This window comes from Poecilia latipinna, unplaced genomic scaffold, assembly GCF_001443285.1.
Source record: "Poecilia latipinna isolate Pla-1442-1.1 unplaced genomic scaffold, P_latipinna-1.0 Scaffold1117, whole genome shotgun sequence".
Taxonomy (NCBI): domain Eukaryota; kingdom Metazoa; phylum Chordata; class Actinopteri; order Cyprinodontiformes; family Poeciliidae; genus Poecilia; species Poecilia latipinna.
In genome coordinates this window covers 71,832-84,024 of record NW_015113733.1, presented here as the reverse complement: position 1 = coordinate 84,024, position 12,193 = coordinate 71,832, and the positions used below count along the sequence as shown (strand labels likewise).

Below are 12,193 nucleotides of genomic sequence, written 5' to 3'. Positions count from 1 at the left end.
CAAACCACAAAGAAGACAACAGGAAGTAGTTGAAGGACTGTGCTACAGCACGTTTTATGACGACTTAGCGCATGAACAAACTTTTTCACGTGTGATTTTGTGTTTCTTATTCAATGGAAACATTGTCAAATTGTTTTTTTCAGCATTAGCGGAATATTGACAACGTTTTGCACACAGGTGTATTGGAAACACAGCTAATGTGGTTGTTTTCTCATCGTGTTTTTTTGTTTGGTTATTGGTCGTAGCAGCAATATTTTCAGATATTGGCCCAAATTTTCACATCTGTGCATCCCCAGATATTTAAATTTGAATTATGTATTGATAGAATGTGATGCTTGCTCAGATCAAAACAAACATGGTCAAAAAAATACCTTAAGTCATTTGTTGAAGCTGGTTAGGCTTAGCCAAGTTTATGGGCAGTATGAAACATTTCGTGGCAAGCAGCTTCATTCCATTCCAGACTTTTTAGATCAAGAAAGATTAAACAATAAAAATGGGAGAAAGGACTTCCAACTTGTAAATTAACACACAGTCAATTAATTCAATTGTCTACTAACGTGGGGGGAAGATGGTGAGTCATATCTTTCATTTTAGCTGTTAATTATATGTTAATATCTGTTAATTATATCACCAGTTACCTAATGTAAAGACATGAACCAAATACAGCTCCATGTCAAAGAGCTCTCTCGCTGTTTAAGGTGGCACAACATCTCGCGTGCAGTTCACGTTCGTACGACACAAAAGAATACATCAGACTATAACTTACCAGCGTAATTTGTGAGCATTGCTATCCTCTACAACAGCGCCCCCCGTGGCTAAGTGTCTCCCCCTCCCAACTACAGTACAATCAAACTGATGTCGAAGGGTTCTGGCCAACAGACCACGCCCATACGGCAAGCTTCGACATCCCATCTTGAATATCTTCAATATACACACAAACACAGTTGTTATCAAAATATATGATTCTTTAACATGCAGTGTGATTTGCAAGCAGCTATGCGGTCTTCTTGGTTCCATCCTTCACGGTCCATTTGTCCGGTTCGGGTCTGTAAGGGAGATAACAGAGTCGAGGCAAATAACTGCCCCCCCCCCATGCTCCTAATCTCCATCTGCGGCCGCCATGACGGGATGACGGTGTTTAAACCCGGCGCAAACAACATGGCGGAGGCTAACCACAAGACTCAGACAACATATTAAATACAGAACATCAACAGACCGAGGAGATGCCCACATCTCAAAGACGAAGACTATTAAATTAAATGTGTTCACACAACCTACTGTTAAAAGAACTGTCAAATATCAAACCACGGAAACAATAAAGAAAGCACTATAATATGAACAAATAACCCGTTACAATCCAGATGAGTGATGCTTCCGTCGCAATTTCTTTAAGCTTTACTTCTGTTCACAGAAGAAAATATGGATCCAGATGCCTGCTCGTACTGATTTGAGAGAGCTCACCCTCGAGCCTCGAGTAGCTAGTGACATGTGAACCCCGAGAGGAAGGCGTCAGAAGGAGAGCAGAACCGCCCTGGGGTCTCTTCCTGTGGGTATCCAGCGTCAAATCCTGTACTTCTCCGTTGTTTGCGTAGCACGAACACGTTTCACCCAGGTGGCTTTTGTAAGATGGCGTCTGAGTCTGCGCAGTTCCGGAAGAAGAGGACGGTGATGTTGGTGACGTAACAAAAAAAAAAAAGCGTGTTATGTTTTTTTTTTTTTTTGAACAGTGAATGGTCCTCATGTGCACGCCAGACCGATGGAGTTATCGACGACAAGGACGGATTTGATGTGGCATCAGGACACACTCCGTGTGTTCCTATAGGCAGAAGGTAATGTGCGTGCACATAGAAGAGCACGTGCTGGGATATGTTTGATGTTTGGTGGGCAGCCATTACTGGGCTGTGACTATGGCCTGCAGCTAGCTAGGTATTTCTGGCTTAACAGCACAGTGATATATTTACTATCCGACCTACTGAGAGCACAGAATAATGACAATCTTACTAACATACACAGCAATTCATTTGACTCTTTTTATCAACTGCATTCTTCACCATTTTGCAGTCACTGGATAATGGCAGCTTTTAAATCTGAAACATAATCAACAGAATAGTTAATAGTTTACACGTGTCTTAGCAGAATGGGTTTTAGACTTAGCATACATTTGACCAAGTCTCCTAGGTTATTCATTTGATTGTGAAGGACTAATCTTTAAATCATTGTCCTTAGTCAAACAAAAGAACAGCTAGTAGCTGTTAGCATTGATTCCAATATGGAAGAACCACAAAATATGTTAAAGGTTACCTTCTTGGTTTTTCTTAAATGTTGATATGTTTAGTCTCTTTTAATGACAAACCTTCCCAAAAGAAATCAAGTTCATAATCTTAAATCAACATCTAAGGTAGAAGACTGAGAAGCTAACCATGGCTAACCGCTATTTTGTTTGAAGTTCTCCAGAATTTGACAGAGTACCTGAATCATACCAATATTTAAGCTTCCTGATGTGTTTCATACAATCCAGTTTTGTATCCCCGATTGTTCCTTGGGGATTGGTGCATATCTCCAGCAAGTGGGGGGTTCAGATCACCAGTCCATCACAGGACAAACAACCAAGGTTACACTTAGTGGCTTACTCGTAATGTCAAGAAAATTAAACAAGAAGCAAGTTAACCTACTATACAGCTCTTTGGACTGTGGGTGGAAGCTGTAATACCTGGAGAGAAACCACAAATGCATATGGAGAAAATGCAAAGTCAACACATAAAGATTCTGATTTGGGTTTGAACCCAGGATCGACATACTGCACAGCAACAGTGATAACTGCAGTACAATGCAGCCCCAACCAGGATTGTTTGACATTTTATTAACTGTGCCCAAAAGTTGCAGCTTTCAACAGAAGGCTATTGAGGAAAGTTTCCTTCTACTTTAAAAGCCAATGACATACAATAACTTTCTGTGATCTTGACTGATTCTTGATGTTAAGATATTCCAATGTTGTGAAAAGCGAGATATACCATCCAGTTTAAGGTTCTATTAATAGGACACCTGGAGTGGCCAGTTTTCTAAATATGTTTAGATCATAGTGCCCCTGTCGGGGGTGGGGGCAAGGCTGTTGCTGTGCGCTGCTGATCAGCTAGCTGGGAACCGGCTAAAGTTGCTTTTAGTTAAATTTGGCTTTTGGGTATTACTCCTTCAATTGGAAATCTATTTGGCAAACTTCAAGTTTTAGGAAAGTTTGATGGCAAATATGTTCGAAAGTTTGATGGCAACTGTAAGCACATACCTTGACTTATTAACCAACCTATAACAGCTTGTTATAGTTGTTACTATTTAAAGAACAGAATGATAAGAAGAGATAATAAATATCCTCACAATGTCTCAAACCATCATATTTAGTGGTTTGTTTACAATTTTGCTTAAGTAAAAATAGTTGGAATAATTATTGTTTTTCGGACAATTTACTAAGGTGTGTTCTGTATTTCTACCGATATTGTGACGCTCTTGTTAATGTGTCATGACATTTATTTCTGGCTATCCCACATTTTCTTCAACTTTCTTTCTTTTCCATCTCCACTCTCCCTGAATATTAGCATCTTGGTCACTATGATTCATATCAGTTGAGGGAATAAAATGAAGTCTTTCAAACAATATTGTATTTGCAAGTAGCGTTTAAATGCAATGCTCCTTGAATCTCGGCCAATTTAAACAGTTGTGATATTCTGCTAGTTATGACCACATATTGTACAACTTTAAACTCCTCTAATTAATATATGTCATCAGAAGGTCGGCTATGGTTTTTTTTATTTAAATAAGGCATTCGTCATATATGGTGGATGTAGAACCTGATTTTTTTCACTGCTCTTTTCCATACAACACGACAGAGTGCTGGCTGAAAGCTGAATTCAGCCACTGTTTCAGCAGTGGAGACAAAACTGAACTTCTGCTTTCTAATATTGCATGTACAGACGTATTCATTATTGAAAAGTTAATTTTTTCATTATCTAAATTTACCAAGTCAAATATGTTAAATACAATAACTCAGCTTTTTTTGTTACTTATGATGATTTTCTGCTTCCAGATAATGAAAACATGACATTTAAGAATAAAGTATTACATCAAATCAATAAAAATAAGTTTTAATAGAAAAATGTGGTCTTAAAAATTAGTTTTATGTCTGCTTAATGTCTGCTTAATTTTCAAAATAAACAAATGAGAGTGTAATTAATTGAAAATGACTGTAGAACCGGGAAATGAAGTGCAGCTGGAATGCCTTCTCACCAACACAGCCATGTTGAAATTACAAGTTTGACTAATTGGGAAGAGTGCTGCTAATATTTTAGGATTTTAAACCTTCAAACACTTGCTATCATACATTATCAATCAATCAATCAACCAAATTTTATTTGTATAGCACTTTCCAGCAATAAGGCATTTCAAAGTGCTTTACTTCATAAAAACTAAAATACAAAGTCATAGAACACACAGTCAACAATAACACAGTACTATGTGTTACTAACGTCCAATAGGAAATGCTAATAAATGTATTCATACAACTGTAATTAGATGTGCAATGGTGGGTTTTACAAGCAGTGACCAGTTTACTAATAGTTTTTCTGGACAATATGTTTGGGGGTTTTTTCCCCTAAAAACTACAACACATGCAATATTATTTGTTTAAGCTTTATTTCAGTTCTACAATTACATATAAAATATTAAATTAACAACCAAACCTGTGCCTTGGGTTTCTGGATGGAGATGGAAGTTAGGAATCTGTGTGTGCATCAAAACATGTGTGTAATGTTCACTTAGCTGACTGTGGGGTGTGTCTGTTGTCATGGTTTTAACTGTGCAGCCAGATTATAATTTTACGTAAAAAAAACCGTCTGACTTCATAAACTGCAGGGGCAGTTTACACACTCACATTACTGTTGTGCATAGAAAAAAATCATAAATCAACAAAATTGGCTTGGTGTCCAACAGTGAATGAGTTGGTTTTTTTAGACTGATGTCACATTACGACTATTTTAAGAGGGAAACCCGTTTCCCACTGCCCATAAACGCATCCTGATGAGCCACATTCCAGGTTGGAATATAAGAAACCTGTTTTTTTCAGGTTGTATAAAAGTAGGGCTGGACAAAATAGCTTAAAATAAAATTTCTGGGGGGGAGGGTTCATACCAAAACCAATTTCTGATTTTATTTTTTTTCTTCTAATTTTCTTAAAAAGAAATTACAACTGACAGAAAATATTTTCAAAATCTGGATTCAGTCTCTGACCTGAATTCAAAGTCCAAATGTATACAAGCCGTAAAGCAAGATGGTAGGCCCAGGCTGAGCTGATGTCACTCTGAACAATGGAACCCCAAGGAATGAAATGGAGGGGGAAAAAAATCCAGATTCTTTTTCTCCAAAAATGAAATAATCATAAACAGAAAGTTTGATTAATTGATAAAATTGGTTTATTGCCCAGCTCTGTTTAAAAGGAAACTGTATTCTCTGTGATATGTGTAGCTTGTTTAGGCTGCCAGAGAGCGAGAGAGAGCAAGACCTTCCACAGATAATGGCTTTCATTGTCTTTCATAAAATATGTAACTTATTGTTAAATGCCAGTAACATATAATATAGAATATTATATGCTAATATAATAAGTATATTTAGAATTTAATTGCTCATTTAAAACAGTAGTGATATTCTGATTTACAGTGGCAGCTGCCATAGTAGCGTAATAATTTATCATATTGGGAATAAGGAACTAACAACAGAGAATGAAAAACATTATTTGAATTTTGTTCTATCTTCATCTTATATTACAGTCATTCAAGAGAGATCCAAATCAGCTAACGTTAGGATGGAAATGAGCTACAAAGTTCTGATCGGTTCTTCTCAACTGTGCAGTGTTGAGTGGGGTGTCTCAGAGTTTTTAGGGAGACTTTTTAGGATCAGGAAAATGTATGGTCCAACTATGTTTAGATAAAGACTTAAGGTACAGTTCATCGTTTACACTACTGCTCTAAGCTGCACATCTAAGAGTTGAAATATCAGTTTGCTGTGTTCAAAATCTCACATGAAATGTCCAGCTGTACTGACACAGTATGGATCTTGTTTTTCAGGATGCCATCTTGAAATATTATGCCGAGAAGTGGGATCCTTCAGGGGTCGGTTCATGGCCTCTTCGAAGACTCGTCAAGGTATGGTGATCCTGAAGGAAGGGGCGACTGCCCCTGCAGCAGCTCCAATGGCTGATCATTCATCTGCATGCCTTGTCGCTGTGAGAGCAGGAAAGGTGCAAAGCAGTGGGACTGTCCAGGGCGTCTGTGTGTCCACTGGTGAAGCAAATATTAGCGGGAAACACAAGATGTACCCAGCCAAGGAGGCCATCATGAAGATGGGTGAACTCAAGCATCCCGCCTGTATAAACTCTCCTTCTGATGTCCTGTCACCTGACTGTGTCTGTAAAGATGTCAAAGTGACACTAGACAACAACGTCATGTGGAATGAGTTCTATAAATGTAGAACAGAAATGATTCTGACCAAGCAAGGCAGCAGAATGTTCCCTTATTGCCGCTTCCGTGTAACTGGCTTGCAGTCATCGAGGAAGTACTCACTGGTCATGGACGTTGAGCCTTTAGACAACAGTCAGTACAGGTGGACGGGTGAGAGCTGGCAAGTTTGCCGAAAAGCAGAGCGTCACGTGAGGAGTAAGCCTTTCGTTCATCCAGACTCCCCAGCAACAGGTCAGCACTGGATGCAGAGTCCAGTGTCCTTTTACAGACTGAAACTCACAAACAACACCTCAGACCAGGAGGGGAACATTATCCTGCATCCGATGCACCGCTATTTACCGCAACTGCATGTGGTCCAGGCAGACAAAGCCATAGAAGACTTTAGACTGAACGGTCCCAATGTTCTCACTTTCACTTTCCCCCAGACTGAGTTTATAACAGTCACCACATACCAAAACCCCCAGTTTACCCAACTGAAGGTGAACTACAATCCGTTTGTTAAAAAACTGAAGGAGGACCGGGTCAATACATGTGGCTTAAGACTCAAAGGAAACGCAGGCAAAGATTCGAATAGTTACGAAGGTAAGACGAACACTGAGCAGCATCCCGTGAAGAAGAGCTTAAAGATTTTGTTAGCGAATCACAAACCCAGAAATTCAAAAGCATTGGACGTGAAACTTCCACCTCCAAAAGAGCCTCAGGAAAAATCCACAATGAGCAACACCCAGCCAGCCGCCACCACTCCAGTGGAAAGTCCCAGGTAAGTCCTGACAGTTCAATGTGAAAAATATTTTGCTACCTTTTTGCCAAATATGCCATTTGCAACTGCAAGAAGTCTTTAGGTCCAAGTAAAGATGTCATTAAGGCAGCGTTCTTCAGTAAGTCTCTGTTTCCACAGACACTCAAACCCCTAAGGACTTGGCTGGTATTTTGTATAGAATGAATGGCAAATGTTATCTCAGAAACGACTCTCGCAAATCAGTCTGGCTTTCTAAAATGTTTTCTCTTTGATATCTGGTGGTTCTCAGCATTTTATAAAGTCCCTCTGATAACATACCAAAATGGATTCTGTTTCTTGAGAAGACCTTTCGTCCTGTAGAATGGAACTGTCAGTTAATAAGTACTGACATTTGTCCCGTTGTTGCCTTGGTTTTTAGTAAAAAAGCATTCTCTAAAGCTTTGTGAAACCAACCTAACATTGCTTTAAATCACCTACCTGCATTTTTTAAATATAACTGTATATTACTTCTATTTAAAAGTAAACCCTAGTTTTAAAATTTAAATGAAAGATCATTAAATAAAACATTCCTGCTTATAAAATATATATTTTAATACCCATGCAACAATAATTGTAATGATTTAAAATGGGTTTTTTTTTTTCTTAAAATTTTTTTCAGTTTGTCTTGTATAATGCATCAACTTGTACTGACACTGCAGGTACCTTTACATTCATTTATTAACTATTCTAGCACAAGAACTTTTACTTCGCATATTAATGTGTGTCGGACATATTAAGGGTATCATGAGTAGGTTTTAAAAATGAAAATGTGTATTTTCAACTGATGCATAATACATTTGTTTTCCTTATCTTCATTTTACCTTTTTTGGTACTATTGTTTAACAGGTTGTTATTAATAGATATTCAATAGCTTTTTTTACATTCATAAATAATAAAATAAAGGATAATATTATTGCAATGTTCATTTATTTTCATAACTCCATTCTGTTGGTGGATGGCGCAGTCTTGTTCGGGTTTTTTTTCTCTGTTAAAAATAATCAAACTATGTCTTTGCCTCTTTCCTGTTGGCCATGTTTGTTTACTCTGAACAAACATGGCCATGATCAAACTCATGTTTGATAGTGAGAGGTTCGTAAATTAAATTTGCAACACATCACATACTGACACCACACACCGTAGGATCAAACCTGCTACACCTCAGATTTGGTCGTGTGTGTGTGTGTGTGTGTGTGTGTGTGTGTGTGTGTGTGTGTGTGTGTGTGTGTGTGTGTGGGGGGGGGGGGGGGGGGGGGGGGGGAAAGGGAGGGGCCCTCACATTTTGAAAATTGGCAGATAGTTTAAAAGTCCTGCTGTCTGACCCTTAGCCAATACCAGTATAGTTACAGAGATAGGTCAGGATAACCTAAAAACAGTCTGATATTAAGTTTTATCAAAATGGAAAGTATTAAGCATAGTCAAAGTAGACAGGGTGCCTGCCGGCTGGTCTAAAACTGGGAGCTGTGCTGAGAACTAACTTACTAACTCTTGGAACTGCTTTTACAGCACATTAATGACATTTATTGGCAATACAGTCACCATGCTGGAAATACTAAAATAGATTTAATTCAATGTATTTATATTGCACCAATTTACAATAAATGTAAATTCAAAGCAATTTAGAAAAACAAATGCATATTCTTTTGTGTAGAAATATTATAATAAATTTGAGCCATTTCATGCCCACTATGATTCAGTTTAATCACAATTATACTACAGCACACTCAAATTCAGTTAATGATGCATTGACAGATAGTAAACAGTTAATTATTTATCTCTACTTTATAACAGTCCGCCATTCAGTACTAATTTCTGTATTTCTTTGAGGCGTGACCTGTCTATTCCAATTTTGACTGACTTTGGTTTTTCCCCCCCAACACACCTGCTTTTTAAACAGTTGAATGTAACCAGCATTGTCAATATACTCAGATACTCAGCATCCCTCCACCAGAAATTAGCAGATTTAGGTCCAGTTACTGATTGGTGTGTCACTGTTGAAGATAAAGATATGAATTCTGAATCTTTTTGAACTATGCCTTTACAGAAACTAAACAACTACAATGCTAGGGATTCTATTAGGGGCGCAAGTGGCTCCAAACAAACAATTAAAGTTGTGATTTTTTCTACTGAATGCTTTTAAATGTTTCTTTACCTCACTTTTTGTTGTCAGTTGTGTAGCAAAATGGAAGTATACTTATCCAGTGCCAGTTTGAGCAAATTGACACAAGTAGCATCAGTAAATATTTAACAATAAAGTGTGCCGGTGTCACTAATGTGTAATTTCTTTCTGGTTTCCTTCAGCAGCAGTTCACGTCCAGTTCCGAAGTTAATTTCTGAGCTAATTTGTGAGGCTCATGTCTCACTGCAGAGATGTCACAAAGAGCAACTTTGCAGCAACAACAGCAACTCCTCCGGAGCAGCACAAGGCAACACTACGTCCACAACTTTGACAGACAGACTAACTAAACCGGATATTGCTCATAAGAAAAACGGATCTGTCGCTACATTCACCAGGAAAAGTTCAACTGTTGAAAAAAACAGAAATATCAAAGACAACGAACATCTGTCTAACTCTAACTCTATTGCCGATGTCAGAACAGTTTGCTCCTCTGCTTCTCCTATAGAAGAGGAGGGCTCCTTGAACAAATCACACCAACAATGTAACGTAGGTGCCGAGTTGGATGGTGTGAAGCAACAGAAACGACCAGCTCGACTGCCCCTACCAGCACTTGCACTTTTTTTAAAGCAACATTCAACAAAATCTAAGAAGGCAAACAACACACCGGAGTCTGCTCCTCAGGCACCTCTGCCTGAGTCCTGTTGTTCTCCGAGTCCTGCCGCAGCGCCTCATCAGGAAACCAGCATCAAACCCATCATGGAGGACTGTGGAGGAAACCGTCTTCTGCCAGATGAAAAGCTTTTAAATGTTACTGAACAGGCAGCTGAAACGAATCCCTCCCACCCATCTGGTCCAGACCTTTTCACTGCTTCAGATGTAGCCGTTCCAGATACAAAAGCTAAAGATCCCTTCATCACTATTTCTGAGTGTTTAAGCTCAGAATCGACAACCCCTGACCATAAAGCATTGATATCCAACTCTGAGAATACATTCGACTCGCTTGAGATGTCTGCACTCACCCTGTCCTCATCTTCTACCTCTGGATCACCTGATTTGTCCTTGCATCTCAGTACGGCGTTGTCTCTCCCAGACTCCCCCAAAGCAGCAGCAGAGTCCTCCACACTACCTTCAGGCTCCCGCTCCTTGAAGATCGACTCTCTGCTTCCAGACCCTCAGTGTTCCTCGTTCGACTTTGACCCTTTGTCGCCAGCGAGCTCCCCAGAACCTTTACCTCCTCTTCCAGCCTCATTAGCTTTAGAACTTGACTCTGCAACATCTGCTGCAGCGAGTACTCCGGACCTCCAACACTGCAGAAACTCATCAGTCTTTAAGTGGCATACAGTGTTACCTCTGTCTGGGACATATGCAAACCCATCTTTCACAACATTACAGCCCCAGCAGCAGTCGACTCCTGTAATGTCGGTCACTTCGCCCTTGTTGTCCTGTCTTCCTGAGCCACAGAGTGTTATATCTTCAACGCAGACCACTCCAAAAGACTCCATTCCATCATTTCAAGACAGCGAACAGTCTCTGCCTTTCCCCGCAGAGTTGTCCCCCCTTGCTCTCCAGCTCCCGCTATCTCCAACCTTCTCTTCACTGGACGAAGACGGCTTGTCGCCCACAACTTCCATCGCAGAGCTGGTGCACTTTTTCTCCATCGACGATGACATCGGGGTGGAGTTTTCCAACACGGACACGGCTGCCGTGACCAGCCAACCTTTGCCAGTTTTGGAACCGCCGCGGCCATCTGTGCCGGTCCTGCCAGTCTCAAGCACCAAGCCCTGCAAGAGAAAGAAGTCAACAAAGCTGGCCAGGTTGGAGTTGGGTCAGGCTGGGAACGAGTACAGGAGTAAGCAGCCCAAAGTTGAAGAGGTTGAGGAGCAGCTTTTTGTCTCTTTCACATCAAAGGTAAAGTGACGTTAAATGTTTGGTGTAAAAATGTTTAAAAAGGATAGTTCCAGATTCTTGTATTTTTGGTACATATGCCCTTTGGCTTTAGCTTTAGTAGTGCAATGGCCTCCTTATGTTTTGATCTGGGAGGTCTAACCATCCACTGAAGAGAATTCCCTCTTTTTCCTGTTTCAGTTAAATACATGGAATCCTGTCAGGAAGCATGAACCAAATCCTAAACTTCCTCTAAACATTCTTCATTTTTACTGTGACTTACTGGTGATATAGACTTCCTACACAAAGTGATTGATTTATTTTACAGAGGTGGAAAAACATCCATCCATTCATTGATTTCATCAATCTATCTCCCTCTCCTAACTGTTTCAATTGATCAATCGATCAATCAAATCTCACCATGAACAGTGTACCACCCCTGGACTCTGCAGACAGATGGTTCCATAACTTCCAGAATGTTTTGCAGGATTACAGTGAAAACATCAGAATTTATTATAAAAATGTCAAATATAATATAGGTCTTAGTAATGAACAAATCTGCATGTGATTAAAAGCAATGCCTCAAACAGTCATGTTTCCAAACATCTGTCACTGCAGAAACATTTATTCACAACTTTGTTTACATCAGTAGTATTGATTCTGATTCATATCCTCAATCGTGTGCATGTTATTTTATAGACTTAATAGTCCAGTGATTCTTGAGAATAGGGACAAAACGGGTCCCATGGATAAAGCACAAAATTTGAATAAAATATACACAAATTATATATTTTTTCAAATATCTGACTAAACTAACCTGGGTCATGTGAGCACAACAATGTATATTTTTCATTTTACTCACTAGTTTGTCACCACCTTCAGTTCTGTGTCAACTCCGTCAAATGGACTTTTTGT

At 39.4% G+C, this 12,193-nt stretch overlaps 1 protein-coding gene across 6 annotated transcripts in view; it reads left to right on the top strand.

Moving 5' to 3' along the window:
- The first annotated feature begins 239 nt into the window (after positions 1-239).
- mgaa (MAX dimerization protein MGA a) overlaps positions 240-12,193 on the top strand; it is a 40,997-nt gene continuing 29,043 nt past the window's right edge. For 5 of the 6 annotated variants that reach the window (XM_015052527.1, XM_015052528.1, XM_015052530.1 and 2 more), the window contains exons 1-3: positions 240-1,829; positions 6,108-7,260; positions 9,577-11,302. In XM_015052527.1, coding sequence (XP_014908013.1) covers positions 6,161-7,260; positions 9,577-11,302 — 2,826 coding nt within the window. In that variant the 5' untranslated portion in view covers positions 240-1,829; positions 6,108-6,160. The remainder of the gene's footprint in view (positions 1,830-6,107; positions 7,261-9,576; positions 11,303-12,193) is intronic. The other variant, XM_015052526.1, reaches the window with a different exon arrangement.